General features: G+C 42.0%; 1 protein-coding gene across 1 annotated transcript in view; it reads left to right on the top strand.

Moving 5' to 3' along the window:
• The window catches only part of SHB (SH2 domain containing adaptor protein B), a 56,709-nt gene extending 47,255 nt beyond the window's left edge, over nt 1-9,454 (top strand). Inside the window, exon 6 of the mRNA XM_064404707.1 lies at nt 6,089-9,454. Coding sequence (XP_064260777.1) covers nt 6,089-6,272 — 184 coding nt within the window. The 3' untranslated portion in view covers nt 6,273-9,454. The remainder of the gene's footprint in view (nt 1-6,088) is intronic.
• Nucleotides 9,455-17,721: the final 8,267 nt, after the last annotated feature.

Genomic DNA, 17,721 nt, shown 5'->3' with positions numbered 1-17,721 from the left:
GGCATGAGGAGCAGCTGTACATTCTCTTGAATCTCCTCTGTCAGTCCTGGATTGTTCCCTGTTTCCTCTTCCCTGCATTCCTTCAGGTCTGTAGATATTTGGCTCGCTCATACCCACCCACTCTTTCCTTAAACACAATTATAATTGCAGAAGGCTGGGTAAAAATTGGAGACCCATACTCCTGGTAACTGTGCTGTAACCAGAAATTTCTGGCTGCTATTGAAATGCCTAGTTTCAAATTCCATATCTGAATTCTTGTTCTTTACTAGCATGCACGCTGGTGAAAAAGATAGAAGTAGATGTGCAAATGAAAGAGGGAGAGCCATTTCTTACTTAAAATGTTTTAGGTGTTCAGCAATTACTTTGGTGAACATCAAGCTCACAGAGATGCCTTTCTGATGTAGCAATAGAACAGGATCTCAGGATGGGGTTATTATATTTCAGTCTTGCTCAGTGAAGACCAGGCACCAGCTGGGCTCTACTAACTAATCCTTTCAGTCAGGATTTCCCCGTCCCAATGCTCTTGCAGCAGTGTGCACCGTGCCCACACCACTTTATTTCCTGATTCACATTTCAGTTTTGGGAAATGTGGCTGTTCTTAATTTTAGATAAGGATTATCTCACAAGTTAACTAAATGTGCTGTCTGTGAGCAAAAACAGTAACAGGCATTGGTTTCTGATCTGCCAGATAGTTCCTGCACAATCACAGCCACTGGAAGTACAGAGCTGAATTCAGAGAGGGTGGTGCCTTTTGACATCCTGATCCTGTGGACTCGTAAACAGGCATGTGGTTTCCCTGAATAGCAAAGGAAACTGCAAGCTATGGGGGTTTTTTGTCATTACTGTCTGTTGAAGTGGTCCTGATTGCCACAGCTGAGTACATAAACTTTGGGTAGTTCTGGGCTCTGGATAAATGCTGGACTTGCACCTTTCTGTTGATTTTTGTTCTTGGAAGTAAATCTTGTAATATTATAAAAATAACAAGTTTCTTCCTGTCAGTATAATTTACAAAGAGGTCATGGGATTTTTGATGTGTCTCTAAATTAGCAATTGAATAAAAGTATTTAAAAGTATATTAACAGTCTGTTGTTAGCCTAAACCGTAAGGATAGGGTCCTGACTGTTAGCAGAATGTATGGATTCTGTCACTTCTATTGAAAATCCAAAAAGCTGAGGATTCTCACTACCTTCAAAGCAGCAGGTGGGAACTGGTTATAGAGGATGGAGCCTGGGCTTAGTAGTGATTTTCGCACACTGGGTGCAAATGAGCACTTCTACACCTTGTTTGTAGGGGAAGACATGTTTATTTTATCATGGAGACAGTGTCTGTCAGGTGTAGAATGACAGTGTTGTGTATAATATGCTTGAAAAAGCAAAGGTGATAGAGGAAAAACAGTTCATAGGCCAGCCTCTTAATGCCTCCAGTAAATGATTTTTTTTTTTTTTTTTTGGTCTGGCATTATGGAAATAATTTCAGAGTGAAAAAATAACACAGCATATATTTCCTACATGGCTAGATTTTTTTTTCCTGATGATATTGCAAAGTTGTTGCTTTTTTCTTTTGCAAGTGATGTTTCATCAAAATGAATGCAGAAAATCTGTTCTGACAAAACAGTGCTTTCTTCAGAAAAAATAGGGTTCAGAAGACTTGGCCAAACTTTGATTGTGAACACTGAATCATGTTTCAAAGCCATTAATATTTCCTGGAAAAGATACTAGGTTTAATATCTAATTAATATTTATTACACCTGCTTTTATCACACTTCATGCATAAGATCAGAAAAGCACATTCCAATTAACTGTCTGCCCAATTCCTTTTCCATCCTCACTGGATTTTGAAAACTGAAAAAAAAATATGTGGGGAGGTTGCAATTCAAAGTCTCTTGGTGTTATGGTTGTGTTGCCAAACATTTTAAACAAGGTGTGACTGACTATTAGTCATGTATCAAGTTTGTGTCTGTGTAAACGTCTGTGCTTGAGAGTTCCAAAGAAATTTGGTGAGGGATCAGCAATTAGCAATTTTCTTCTGTGTTTGAAACTCATGGGAATGGCTGGAAAAAGGAAAGAAAGGGTAGAATATTGTCTCTAGTAACACTGTTTTGTCTCTATTTGTCAGTTGAATAAAAATGTGGTGAAGAGTTATTGCAACACTTGAAAAACCACAACGACATTTAGAATTCAAACAGTAACAATATCACATGCTGTAGTTAGGCACCTTCTCTTGCAAAATGTGTATGTCTTGTCTCTTCAAGGCGCTGGCTCTCATCAGTGTTCACAAATGTGAACTTGGGATCACTATTTTAGGTTCTTTTCTTTGAAAACCTTGGGTCTGGCAGGTTCTAATAGTTATTGCTGAGCTGATAAATAGGCATTCCAAAACCAGGACTACTCAGTCAGGCACCTCTTCAGGTGGACTCCAACAGTGCTTCAAAAACTAAGCAGAAACTTATTTACAATCACTTCAACCATGAAGCTTTTTTCTCTGTATTACCTGAAATTTCAGTAATCTCTTTGCACACTAAAATCAGCATTTGGAGGAGAGGAAGAACTCCAGGCTCTTTTTTGACTTGGTCCCTGTAATTCTAGTCACTGGTCTAGCAGCATTGGTGTTGTTAATCAAGTGCAGATGCATTTTGCTCTTACCTATTACTAAAGGCACTGATTCTCTGAGTCCAAGCATACCAGAAGAGGGGAGACTGTAAGACAGACAGATTTTAAGGATAAATAGAGAAAGTGAAACAGCACAGATGGATCCTTAGTGTAGATCTGAATAGTTTCACAGAATAGTTTACAGTTGAAATGGTTTAATTCAAGGGCATTTCAAAGTGCTGAGTTGACTTTCTTTGAACTTAATTTGTTCTACATTATAGAAGATGAGAATTGTCTGGTTTGATATGTCTACTTGCAACCTGTGATAGTTCTTTTGAAACAGGGAGGGCAGATAGCACATTCACACTGCAATTTTTGGACACTAAAAGAGGGTGGAAAGGGAGTGAAGAGGAAAATATTTGAAAACATAATCTTTGCTTTCATCCACCATTTTGCCCAAGTTCCAAAACATCTTTTTTTTTCTGAGAATATTTTCTTTATTTTCATCTGTGAAAGTCTGATTGCACTGTTGTTGTTCAGTATTGAACACATAGAAAGCAAGAGTGTTGTTGCAACTCTGTGTCTTTTTTTTCTGAAAAGCCAGTTTTTTAATTTCACCTTAACTTGGTCAGAATTCCCTTCTAGCAGTATTAAATGTGACCTGTTTGTTTTGGCAGAGTGGGGAAAGCCTCAAGACACAAGTGGTCCTTTCAGATTCCTTACTGTGTGGGACTGGTCTGTGCAGTTATGTGAAATAATGCTCAGTTTAAAGAGTTCTGAATATCCAGACAAGTAGCCAGGATAAAAATCAGGTCTATCACTAACAATGTGGTATTGGCTGCAAACACTAGCAGTAAGCAAAATCAGTTCATTGGCTGAATGTTCTTGCCTCTCATTTCTACTGCTTTATGAACAGAAAATTTGCGTGTGAGACACTCCAAAGCTTTGAAGTCAATTTAACATACCTTCCAGTTGCCTAGGGAGATCTAGTTGCAAATGGACCTCTGGAGATGTCTAGTCCAATCCCCTGCTACAAGCAGTACATGCTTCTCAGGTTGCTGAGTGCTTCAGAAAACTTGTGAGGATGAAACCCTTCTGACCTGCCTAATCCTGGTTCCTGGGCTCTAGGACTCCTACGAGGAAGAAGCCCCTCTGTCCAGTGGGAATTCTCTTGCACCTTGTGCTTGTTGACAGAGAAACTTCTCTTTTCTCTGTAACTCTCCTTTTCAGGCAGTGGATGATTGCAACCTGACACACTCCATCTCACCTTTCCTTTTCCTAGAGACTAAACAGGCACAATTCCCTCAACTCTATCCTTGTATGTCAGGTATTCCCATCCCCAGACTACGTTTAGTGGTCCTGCTCTAGATATGCTCCAGTATTGGCACCTCTTTTATCATGGGACACCTCTCACCAGATACGGATGCAGCCTCACGAGTGCTCTGTAACAGTAGTAGTCACTGTCTTCCAGCAGCTGGCTGCACTTTGCCATGGAACTCAGGGCTGCAGTAGGCCTTCATGGGCAGAGCATTGAATCATTCTCCTTCCCACCCTGAGTCCTCCCTACTACAGTTCCTTGTCTGGCCTGTGTGCACCAGCTTGCACCGCTGCTTTGGTTTGCTCCATCCCAAGTGCAGAAGCTATGAATTTGCCTTGTCTATATTCCATTAGCCTGCTATTCATAACTTTTAGCTCACATTCTTTTTCCCCCACCCTCACAAACACTGTGGCCTTCCGGCTATATATCACCTGTCAGGATATATAGTAGGGATTCTTCTTGTGGGAGCTCAGTGACTGTTTGCTACACAAACCTGAATATATACATATACATAGGTCCTTCCTGAGGAAGCAACAGTTGTCATGAATACATGGCTTATAGCAATTTGTTCATACTCTGTTGCATTGTCCTCCTGTTCAAAAAGGGCTTGTCCTTTTCCTTCTCTGCACTAAAGTGCACTTAAAAGATTGTTCTTTGGTCCTTGCCATACTTCTGAAATTAGCGTGCACCTGATTCCATTAATGTATCTGCACACTTTTAAGTCATTTTGTGGCGAAGCAGATTCACAGTCAACTGAAGAAAGAGAGCAATACATCTGCCCTCATAATAAGTATTTAACGATGCCACTCTTATTTAAGGGAAATAATTTAGAGATTAATTATGACTTGATATATTTTCTTACTAAGAAATTGATATTTAAAGCACAATTTTAAGCATGTAGAGCATAATTACAGTGCCTGCCATGGTTTCTGCACACCAGGTTTTCTCTTCATCAGACAATTGTTGAATACATCTGAAAGATATGAGCTTGGTTATAACACGGGCACTTACAAGGGGAACACTGCACCTGCTAACTAGAATATGGCAGATTTTAGAGAGGCTGGTTTTAACATAATTTGTTTTCCTGCTGCAGCTTTCTGTGTCATCTTGAATTGGGTTTTTTTGCTGACACAGACCAACTCCAATTTTAACACTGTTGTCTCTGCCCCTGGACACGCCTAGAAGAAACAATGGCTTGGAGCCAGAAGGTTAGGGATTGGGACATCAAATAAGCTGTAAAAGCCTTCTAAAGCTCATTTAACATCTTGACATGCAGGAGCTGTTCTTTGCAGTTGTGTTGCCCTGGATGAACTCTACACTCTTCAAGTAGCCTATACGTTATGTTAAGACAGCAGACACTGAAGGGTCACTTCTGGGAAGAGCTGAGGCCAGCTTTACCTCTGATGCTGTATGGCAGGTTGCTTTGCCAAGAGCAGGCAGGGCAGTTCCATGACACTCTTCTCCTGCCTGTGTAATCATGAGTCTTCCCTCAAAGAGAGTGCCTGCAGAAAGACCACAGGACAGCAGCCTTTGCTCAGTGAGCAGTCTAAAGCAATGCTATGACATGAACCTTGGGAACATGCTTACCTGGAGTAGTTTTCCCACCTGAAACCACCATATTATGCACAGAGATCTGTTCTGGACAGTTACTGCCTGGGTGGAATGGGTAAGCTCTGCCCTGAGGCATCCACAGGTTACAACAGGACAGATCTTGTCTTGCCTAGCTGAGCAAGGTTCATGGCCTGCTTGTGCCTATGAAGGGACCCTCAGGCCTCTGACTGGCCAACACCACAGATATTTGGGTCCAGAAGTAATGACTGGCTATAGTGCAAATAAGTGTTCACAGGAAAATATTGAAGGGGCTGGAGAGAGGGGCCATGGGAAGGAAATGGATTGTCTGCTGGCATACCTTTGGATCACTTTCTGTGTGAGACAGCTGTGCATGTGGATCAAGGCAGCACAGGTGCTGAAAACAAAATACTGCCTTATGCAGTGGTAAACTGTCCATGGGGGTTTGCTACTAGCAATTGGAGATGTCAGTCTGGCCACTGTCCTGGCCTGCCACCCAGCAGCTATTGGCATTTTGTTCTTCTACTTTCCCTTCCATAAGGAGAGCCTGTTGTGGTGCTGCACCCCTCTTCCCTATGCACAAGCATGAACTTACACTTTGCTTTCCTTGCAGGAGCAGTCAAGGTTTTATGCATATGAAGCTGACGAAAACCAAAGAGAAGTACATCCTGGGTCAGAACAGCCCTCCCTTCGACAGTGTTCCTGAAGTCATCCACTACTACACTACAAAAAAGCTGCCTATCAAAGGAGCAGAACACTTGTCCTTGCTCTACCCTGTGGCTGTACGGACTCTCTAATAACCTAGTCTCACCCCTTCCTGTGGATGGGAGGTGAGAGAAGCTGGGTTGCACAGAATTCATTGCCAGAATTCAGAGCCTGAGTCTATGATGGAGAGAGGCAGCATTTAGTCTTGTGAATGTGGGCTCTCTGCAGAGTTGTCTGTGGGGCTGTGTGTGTGATACACTTGTGCTGCAGCATGCCTCTAGAATTATATTACTGCATAAGAGAAAGAACATTTATTTTAATGCAAGGAGAGCAGATAACCTTCCCAGACCTTCTATGTGAATGAAAGTGCTTCCCAACAAAAGTTCTTCCTTCATGTTCTGAGAAGAATCAATAAGTTCTTCTCAGCAGTAAAAAACCAACCACTTGTATTCTCTTGCTACCCTGAGAAACTTCTCCATGAGAAAGAGTAACCTTACTCTGAGGGACCCTAGGGTGTTCTTGATGGACCTGAGAAGGAGCTGCTTAGCAAGCAAGTCTCTGGCTCTGGTCACATAGTTTGATGGGTTTGGGATTTTTTTAATGCAGTTTCTTGGGGTAGTCAAATATTGAACTTCTATTAGACACACAATCTTAAAATAGTTTTGTGAGAGCAAATCATGGTCAATTACTTATGAATAGGGGATGTAACTAAACAGTAGTTTGTTATATATTTTTATCCTTTTTGGTACAATAATCTCTTAATGTTTACTGTCTTCATTTGCAAGTTTCATTTGTAGGTACAGGCAGCTAATTCTGTTTGGGGCAGTTACACCATAATGTTTTAAGTAGTTAGGATAAGTAATTTTGATATGTGGGTTAGTATTTATGCATGAGGGTGGTCAAAGGCTTTTATAAAGCTTTAGTAGGCAAAATCTTCACTTGCTCGTTCATCTGGATCAAACAGCTGTCCTACTGATGTAGCAGGCTAATGTGTATCACCCTGCCTTTCCACAAGATGGCTTTTGCAGCTGTGAGAATTGCAGTACATAGCAGAGCAGAATTTTGTTTTTCTGGTCTACCACGGCATTCTTAAGCCATAGCCCCGTTGACACATACCTTCTGGCCAGTGCTTTTTTTCACCATGAGCAGAAGCCTGCCTCTTGCTGTATTTCAGTCACTGTCAGCCAGAAGCACTGTGGAAGCTGGTCTATATCTTAGTCCTGCCAACTCAGTACCCATCTCCTTGGGACATATTTTCTATATGCTCTGTGTGCTCATTCAGTGAGATAAAGTGAAAAATTATAATTGTACACAAGCTGGAACTGGGGAATCTATACCCTTATAGTCCTCATGTTGTGCCATCTCCCACATACGTCTAGAATGTTGTGCATTAACCCATCAGCTGGTATAGTAGCAAACTGGTTATATGCAGGTTATGTATTTTACAGACAGCAATAGGACTGTGAAATTGTGTGCTATTTAATTAAGCTTTCTTAGCTACTACTATTTTTTATGTATGCTTAGAAAGAAGTGCAAATCTGAAAATTGTGATGGAATAACCACTTATTGCCTGTAAAAGTAGTTCTTCATGGTATTGTTTAATTTGTTAAGAACCTCAAGAATGACCCATATACTCTCACTGGTGCTAAATTTTCTGTTTTCTTTTAAGCCTGCCTTATTCTTTAAATGGCATCCAATGCAGATTGAGCAGAAGTTGATCATATGTGTGTGAAGAGCCCAGTGTCATTCTGTGCAGCAATGGTAGTGGGTCAAACTGTCTGTCTTACCCAGAATCAGAAAATGCATTGAAATAAGTTTTCCAAGAAGGGTGGCTCAATGGAGGACAAAGAGACAACATTCCTCTCCAAGTGAAAACAAACATGCCTTTTTTGGTGTACTTGATGCCTTGGGATGGCTGACCTAGAACACAGGCTAGACAGAGTTAAAGAGTAAAGTAGGTATTTATTAAAAGCCCCTAAAAGATACACCTTGGGCAGTGTAAGAGCCTGGCCAGGGCCGCACCCAAGATGAACCTAAAATGGTCACAAAATGGATGATCAGTCACAAGGTGTCACACTTTTATAAGTTTTGGTCCATTAGCATATTGGAGTTAATTGTCCAGTTAGAGGTTTAAGTTATGAAGTTCCATCCTCCTTGTTTTCTCTCTTAAGTTCACCATTGTCTATACTTTTTGGGCCTGGAGCTTGTAACAGTTATCCTTGGTCAGCTGGAGAAGGAATTGTTTTGCCTACCTATCCTGTGAAGGGAAATTACCAACACTTAGTATGAAGCTCAGAGCTTCACACTAAAACAGCACAGAATCTGAAAAATATGAAAGCTAAAATTTAAGGTATCATATTCACCCATCTGCTTTTTTTATTTCCCTAAAGTCTTTACTCTCTTAATATCACTCAACTGACAAGACCATACAGGCACTTTTAAGTTAGTATATTCTCTCACCAGAGTAGGAGTTTATGAAGGTGGCAGAATTCACACAGATTAGGAATCAGGTGACATCTGCTCTGAGTCTTGGCCTTTGTGGACTCGAGCAACGCTATCATGCCCTTTGGAACAGAAATAAGTGTTATTTCTTCTTTTGCATGTTGAATCTGGCATGATTGCTGTTTCATAGTCTGTTTTTCTTCTTTAAACGGAAAAAAAAAAAGGATGCCCCCTACTCTATCTAACAGCAATTACCAGTAGAAACCAGTAGCATCATTAACCAAGGTCTTGTCTGGCTTCCTTAAGCACTTTGTCTTTAATTCATGGGGATAACTATTGTACCAGACCTTTCTTGTCACGGGTCTGATCAAAAGTCAGATGAAGCCAGCAAGTGCCATTTTATTGCTGTCTGCAAATTTTGGGTTGGGATCCATTGTCATACAAATTATGTGAATGTGCATCATACAAATGAGTATACTGCTTATTACAGCTTCAAGGATCAGATCAAGGTTCTTCGTTCACTAAGAGGAAATCATCTCAGAACGTATTGGTTGTCTATGGGAAGTTTTTTTTATTATTTTTCTAAAAGACTTTTAGAAAGTACTCAATAATTGCAGAATAAATAAAACCAGGATTTTGTTTGCACTGTAATGTTGTCTCAGTTTATTTAAGTGATTGTATTATATTTTTCCAGTGAAGGAATATTCTTCCCAGATTTTTTAATGTACAGTGAAAATGCGGTGTGTTAACAGTGTGTAGTATTGCGTATAGGTGGAGGATCTTGTAGTGATCATGCCTATATTGCACATTAAAAGTTTATTAAAAAAAAAAATGAACCTCTCCCTTTTTTTCCTCTGATTGTCCTTGTGTACTCAGATTGTCATGAATAGCTAATAATTGAAGCGGCCTTTTAGAACAAGTTGTGTTTATTTGTCTCAGCTGTGTTGTGAAAGTAATCACTAGGTTGTAATTTGGAGTCTGAAAAATCATATATCTCAGTTCTACCCTGACTAATTCTCTTGATAATGTGCACCTTTACAAGGGCTGACACGGGTGCATGTGCGAATGATATTGCTGCTGGCATCCAAGGAATCCAGTTATTGCTGTTAACAGCATAACATTGGTGAATCACTTTTTTGCAGTCTTTGTAAGAGGTGTTAATTTGTCTTCTCTTTTGATGAGTATTTCACAGCATGGTGAAGGCTGTGAACATCTGTATGATGTGTAGGAGAGCTTTAGTGGCCAAGGTTGCATTTCACAGCTCCTTCCATAATTAGAAAATAATTTAGATTTGTGGAAGTACAGCCATCACCATGGTTTCTCTACTTGATAACAGATTATTGTCCTACTTTGAAATTAAGTCTTCAGAGACAGGATGCAAAGCACAGGGCTGAATTAAGTGCAAAGGTACAAAACAGACATTTTGAGCTTCTCAAAGATCATGGCCTGAATCTATACTCGGAGGAAAATGCTTACTGCTTGGAGGATGACACATTTGTGTGCTTCTCCTCAGCATCCCATTGGGTTTTGCACTTTATCTTGATGCCATGGCTCAAGCTGGCAACACAAAGACCATGTGGCAATATTGGTATAGTCCACAAATCATATCTTATCCAGGCTCTGATTCTCTTTTGACACTGCTGCACTACTGAGCTATACTCTGGTGGACTTGGTCCTCTGCTCCTGTAAGTTATTCATGCTGTCCTTGGGTGGTATCTCAAGTGGTTCCTGAGGAAAACAAGCAAGGTCTTAACAGAATTTTAAATAAACAGATTAAAGACCCCACCCCACACACTAGTCCATTCTCTGCATGTAGAGAGGGTAAAGCAAAACAGATTTGGAACAGAACTGTCTACCATATGGTATGTCATACCATACTCCTGGTATGAGCAAAGGGTAAAGGAAATAAAAAGGAGATTCAATTGATTTTCGTACATTTTTTCTTTTTAATGATCTCCAATGATCCCACAAAAAATACTGCATATTGGTTTCTTGTATTACTTATTTTTTGGAGGCTCCAGTAAGAAGAAAGTAAGGAAGGAAATTGCAGCAGCTGAACAAAGTTGTTGATCTGAAATGAAGCAAATAGAAGTCCTAATGAAAAAAATGTTCATATGTTGCAAGGGATGACCATGTACAATAGAATTTTCTGCAGCATGTGATTTCCCATCTTGAGCCTTGAGCTTCCTCTGCGAACAAGGTATGCACAATGTAGAGATAATGTGGTGACTTCAGAGCTCTGCACCTTGTGTTTAGTCCAGTGATAAGATTAGACCAAAGATGGCCTTTTCTATCAGGGTCCCTGAATTGCATTTGTTGCTGCTGACAATTCCAAGACACAAGCTTGGTGAAGCTTGTTGGCAAGTTGATTATATTAACCCATTCCCCAAGTCTGCCTCCAAGAAACAATGGTTCTAACCACAGTAGAAATATCAAGAGGATGGCTGGAAATCTGCTGAATTGCATAAGTCATGAGGATGACTGAAACATGATGATTGTATGAAATTAGTATATAGAAGAGTTACAGGGTAGTTTGTAGAGTAATGGCTAGATTGTGTCAGGTAGTATGGGTGGGGCCTGGCTGAAATTCAGCTATGAAAGAATAGAGAAGGACAAGGTAACCTTTTACAAGCTTGTTAACTGCTGTGAAAGTAGTAAAACTGTCATGGAGAAAGTGTGGAGATACTTTCAGCAAGGGCAGACTGAATGGCAATGAGGCAAGAGCCAAGTGCGAGATACTGAGAGAATTTGAATATAGGAACCTGGCATTCTCGAGCAGTCTGTAATGGATATTGTGCACTGTCTCACAAGAGGTGACCCAGACAAAGAGATTATGAGGAGAGACTAAAGAAACTTGATGAGAATCCAGAGAGACTCAGAAGAGACCTCATACAAAACCCTGGGGAGGAAAAGGGGAGAATTCAGGAATACCTTGGGAGAAATGCAAGGGACCCTACATCCTTAGAGACTGCACACGGTAAGGCTGGAACTGCTACACTGACCGTCGTGACTTCTCTCCCAGACTGTGTGGTCTACCACATAGGACAAGGACTACACTGATCAAATCAACTTCTCTTCTGGTCTGTCCTGTGGAACAGGAAGGTCGTGTTTCTCATGGTTGACATCACAGATATCCATGTCTAAAATGTTTTTGAATATGACTTCATTTAGACTCTGCACTTTTGTTTTAACTTTTTACTGCAAAAACCAGCCCTGAACTCTTCCTTATTAATTACCTATCATTAATTATTTTCAAATATAAAGTTATCTGATATAATTGTGAAAAATTATTATAATAAAAGGATTCCAGTTAGTAACTTTAGTTCCAGTCAGTATGGCCAGGAAGGACCATTGTTTCAACCTGAGTATTACCAGTTCTGTGAAAATAAGGGTCATGTAAAAAATGTCTTTGATTTTTGTTTTTTGTTCATAATCTCCTTTCAGCACAAGTGTAGTAAACTTTCCTCTGAAATCATCTTATTATTTACCTCCATTAATTAGATCCATTCATAGAGAGAGCAGCCTATAAAATCTTGTCATCTGTCTGGTTTTTCTACATATTAAGACTATTTTTACTCCATATAAACATATCTATATAGAATCATTTAGGTCATTGAGTCCAACATTTAACCTAACATTTCCAAATCCACCCCTAGATCATGTCCTTAATTGCCAAACCTTTTAAATATCTCCAGACAGTGGACTGAACCACTTCCCTGAGCAGCCTGGTCTGTGACTGATAGCCTTTTCAGTAGTGAATTATTTCCATATTAACGCAGTCTAAACCACCACTGGTGCAACTTGAGGCTGTTTCTTCTTATCCCCTCCTTTGTTGGGAGAAAAGGCTGACACCCACCTCACTAAAGCCTCCTTCCCAGTAGTTGCTGAGTTGAAATTTCCTCGAGTCTCCTTTTCTACAGGCTTAACACATCCAGTGCCATCAGCTGCTCTTCACAGGACTTCTGCTCCAGACCCTTCACCAGCAGCTCTATTGCACTTCTCTGGACACACCCCAGCACCTCAGTGTTCTTTTTGAAGTGAGGGGCCCAGAACTGGACACAGCACTCAGGATGTGCCCTCACCAGTGCCAAGTACAGGGGAGCAATCACCGCCCTGGTTCTGCTGGCCACACTATTGCTGACACAGGCCAGGTGCCACTGCACTTCTTGGCCACCTGGGCACACTCCTGGCTTGTGTTCAGCCAGATGTCGACCATATCACCCTCAGGTCCTTTGCTGGGCAACTTTCCAGACACTCTGCTCCCCATCTGCAGTGCTGAGTGAAATTGTTGTGACCCCAGGGCAGAACCTGACACTTGGCCTTATTGAATCTCACACCATTGGCCTCAGCCCATCAATCCAGCCTGTCCAGATCCCTCTGCAGAGCCATCCTGCCCTCCAGCAGGTCAACACTCCCACACAGCATGGTGTGGTCTGCAAAATTACTGAGGGTATGCTCAGTTCCCTCATCCAGATCAGCAAACTAGCTGTTAACCAAAACTGGTTTCAGTACTGACCTCTGGAAAAAGCACTTGTGACTACTTGGATGTTGCTCCATTCACCACCACTCTCTGGACCTGGCCATCCACACACTTTGCTACCCAATAAGCAGTGCACCCATCCAAGTCATGACAACCAGTTTCTCTGGGAGAATGCTGTGGGAGAAAATGTCAAAGGCTTTGATTGAGTCAAGGTAGACAACATCCAAAGCCTTTCCCTCATCTATTAAGTGGATCACCCTGTCATAGGTCAGATTGGTCAAGTAGCACCTGCCTTCCCTAGATCCTTGCTGGCTGGGCCTGATCCCTGGTTGTCTTGTACGTGCCATGTGGTGGCACTCAGCATGATGTGTTCCATGACCTTCTCCAGGCTGACAGAACTATAGTGCCCTAGCACCTTACAGATCCTCCTTCCAGCCCTTGTAGAAGGGCATCACTTTGGCCAACTTCTAGTCTCCTGGGACCTCCCTGGTTAGCCAGGACTGCTGCTAAATGATTAAAAATGACTCAATGAGCTCTTCCACCAGCTCCCTCAGTACCCTTGGGAGAAACCCATTTGGCCTCATAGACTTGTGTGTGTCTAAGCCATGTTTGATTAATTGTTAATTTTTATCCCTTGGATTATTAGGCCATCATTCTGTTTCCTATCAATGTCTTCCGGATCACCAGATGTATTGATAGAAACATTTTGTCTTTTACTGTGGTAGTCAAATTAAGTTCTAGTTGGGCTTTGGCCCTTTAAATTTTCTCTCCATGCAAATTTGGAACTTGGTAGTCTTCCTGAGTGGAAACTTTTTCCAAAGTCATAAGCTCTTTTTTTTACTGAATTATAGCCAAAACTCTTGTTCAGACTGGTTTTGTTCCCCACCAGCCCACCATCACCACACATCTTTTGGCATTCAGGGACAGTACTTCTGTGCCTCTAAGACTTTCTTGTTCAAAAATTGCTAGCCTGCCGAGATTCCTTTGTCCTTCAAGAATGCACAGAATCACAGAATCCTTTAGGCTGGGAGAGACCTCTGGACCACTGAGATCCATCTTTGACTGATCACCACCTCATCAGCCAGACCATTGCACCATGTCCTGTGTCCAGTCCTTCCATGAACACCTGCAAGGGTGGTGACTTCACCACCTCCCTGGGCAGTCCATGCCAATGTTTAACAACCCTCTCCATGAAGAAATTCCTCTCATATCTAGTCTGAACCTTCCCTGGCACAGCTTGAGGCTGTGTCCTCTCATCCTGTAACTAATTTCCTAGGAGAAGAGGCCAACCCCCAACTAGCTACAACTTTCTCTGGGATTTTTAGAGCAGTAAGGTCACCCTGAGCCTCCTTTTCTCTCAACCTCTCCTACTAGGACTTATCCACTAGACCTTTCTCCAGCTTCACTGCCCTTCTCTGGACTCACCCCCGCACCTCAATACCTTCTTTGAAGTGCCTTCCAAGAGACTCTGTCAACTAGGCCAAAGGCTTCCCAACAGAAGTCCAAGCTGGTAGTTCTAACCACATTCCTTAATTCAATAGTTTCATTATTACTACGGCCCAGGCATCCTCCAGCCATTAGCTGCACCAGTTTTACTGCTGTTAAGGCTGTTGTTCAGCTCTATTAAACAAATTAAACTGTCCCTTCCCTTACTTGTCTTTTGTGCTGTCGCCATGTGACTGCCTGAATAATTCTGATTTCAGGGTGCTGAGAACTGGCTGAACGAAAGAGTTTGAGTTGCAGAGTCCAGTGTCTGCTCAGTCACTAACAGGAGTTCTTGTGAAGAAAGCTAAAGGTGAGAGCATGCTCCTTTTGCACTTGGAAGCTGCATTTAAGCTCAGATTTTGCTACTGACCCCTACCTCTGTATTATCTTCACTTCTGTAATTCTATGTCTTGTATCTCATTGATTCTCACCCTAATCCTTGGTTTTCAGGATTAGCCATCACCTTGGTTTTCAGGCTTAGTCTCAGGCTTTCTATATTCCTATGCACCTGCTGGACTGAGACTCAATTGCTGGCTCAGAATCATACCAGAAAAAACAAACAGACAGAGAGACAAACAAAAAATAACTCTGCATCTAGCTCCAGCTGTAGGTTTTGTTTCTATAGAGGTCATGTAAAAATGGGGCTTGACAGCAAGAGATATTATTCTGGGATGGCCAAAGTTGCTGAGCTCCTCTGTTTTTTACACATTGAGCTGCTGAGTGCTTGCATGTACATCCTTCCTTCAGTTTCTATATCTTCCATTTACAGCTGTGGCCACCCAGTGTCTGCAGAAGCAGGCTGGTTCATGAGCAAAACAAAATTTTCCTACTTTTAAAGAAATGCTAACCAAACCCATATCAATTATAGTGAGGACTATTAAGATTTCTTCATTTGTTTTAATTCTGTGCTAAATCCTAATTTAATGTTCATAATATCATGATTTTTCTACATATTAAATTTTCTTTTACCAAATCCTAGAATTTTGGTTATTTCAACTACAGCAACAATGAAAATGGAAGATGTGTTTGGCTTGCTTGTGCTCATTTAACTTTTTGTTTTTCTCTTCAGATGCATTTCTTCTTTCCTTTCTTCACCTTAATCTCCCATTCCTTCTCCTTTTGCCTACCTACTTGAAAACCTGAAATCTTTTCTGTCTGAAAATCTTTTCCGAAATCTGTTGGAAATTTTGGGTTGTCTTGGAAAATTAAAAAAATTATGAATATTTTGATTCAAAATGAAATTTTGTGGCCACTCCCAGCATACTTGGTCGTGATGAAGCCAGTCAGACAGTGCAATCTCCAAGACTCTGAAGGGGCAGAAGGGGATAGGGCTGTTTTCTCTCTGCCCAGAATTGCTAACACTCTCCAAGTCTCGATGGCCAAGGCACTACTGGATTACAGGGAAGGTCCTCCAGCCTTGTGGAACTGGACACACCCATCTTGGCCTGTGGTGGGGCCCTTTTCAATATAGAGAGAGAGCACAAGGAAAACTCCTCCAGAAATGGATCCCTCCCACAGGCAGGTAGTGATCCTATTTTCTGTAGGCTCACATCCCTCTATCCTGTCTGTCGTGGCCTTAAATCCTCCTGTTCCCTGCTGCTGTGTCTCTGTGGGACACAACTGCGGACTGTGTAGAGACGCACTCCTTCAATAGGGAGTGCAGGAAGAGGGAAGGGAGAATTCCTTCAATCCCATTCTGGGTCTCTAGGACTGATGTACAGGGGGAAATCAACCCACACTCTCTTTTCCCGGGAACACAGCTCCCTCGTGAGGCAGACTTCAGCAGGGCCGTTTGAGGCTCCAGGTTCATCTAAGTAATGGGATATTGCTGCAAAACTACCTGCAACACCGAGGAAGCAGACATGCCCATCAACTCTCAGTACAGGTACAACTGTCAGGAGGTGTGTCTTGTAAGAGGTGAGGCTGGGGAAAGGAGCACTAGATCCTGCTGTTTTCCAGTGAGACCAGGTGCCCTGCTGCTCACTAGCCCTGCTTTGCTCTAACTGCTAGTCACAGCTGCTCTCTCAACACTAACAGAAACCTGACTTGACCTCTTCACCATACTCTAAAGACTCTGCTACTTAATTCCTTAGAAATCAAATGACAGACTCCCACCTCTATAAACCTGCTGCCCACCTAGCACGCTTTTTTGTCCCACGTGTTGATGTCGTCGATGTATGGTAAGTGTTCAGGGAGATCATTCTGGTGACTGTGCAGCTCTGATCAGTCCATGACAAATGGTAGGACTGTGCTTCCAGCCTGGTGTGGTTCATTCCAGGGGTACTGACACCTTGTCATGTGAAAGCAAATTTTTGCATCTGCTGCTAAAGGAATTGAGAAAAAAACATTGATAATATCTGTTGTAACATACCACTTGTCTGTCCTTGACTCCTGGTGGCACAGGGAATCCAGTGTATCAAGTACAGCAGCACTCAGCAGCAGCATGACATCTTCATTCAGGCCACCAGAGTTCCTGTTAATTTTCACCCTCCACCAGACTTCTGCATGGGCCATATGAGATATTTAAAAGACACTGATTATTCTTTGGGTCTCCAATGGTGAATCAGCTTTCAGGTGGGAGCCAGGGACGCTCACTTGCAGCAGTATCACTGCTGGTGCACTGCCATGGTAGCAATCAGCCTGCCATTCATCCACCCACAGTAAGGCCACAACAGAGAAATGTTCTGAGAGGCCAGACAAGCTAGTCAGCTATTTAACCTTCTCCATATTCATGATGGCTACACTGAAAGTTCATTGGTGCGCTTTTGGGCCCTTGAAGTACACTGTCCTCAAGCAGTCTATGCCAAGGATACATGAGGCCTCCAGGACTGTCCAGAACAGGGTAGTTTTGCCACAAACCCAAAAATATCACATTAAACACCTCACATAAGGGTGAATAAAACCTGTGGAATCCATGCAGTAAAACCACTAACATCTATCTCAGCAAAGAGGAGGTGTATACTCTCATTCTGTCTGCAGGATAACTTCCCCAGCATAGTTAAGTGCACAATGTTTGTATTAACATGCTGCAAAGCTCAACAGAATGAAATGCAGCCAGCCAGCTTCAAAGACACACAAACCTGCCGATTAATAACTGATCTAGCTGTAGCATGCATGCTCAATTCAGAACTCCC

This window comes from Passer domesticus, chromosome Z, assembly GCF_036417665.1.
Source record: "Passer domesticus isolate bPasDom1 chromosome Z, bPasDom1.hap1, whole genome shotgun sequence".
Taxonomy (NCBI): Eukaryota; Metazoa; Chordata; class Aves; order Passeriformes; family Passeridae; genus Passer; species Passer domesticus.
The sequence above is the reverse complement of the archived record's forward strand: the minus strand, read 5'-3'. Positions and strand labels throughout refer to the sequence as shown.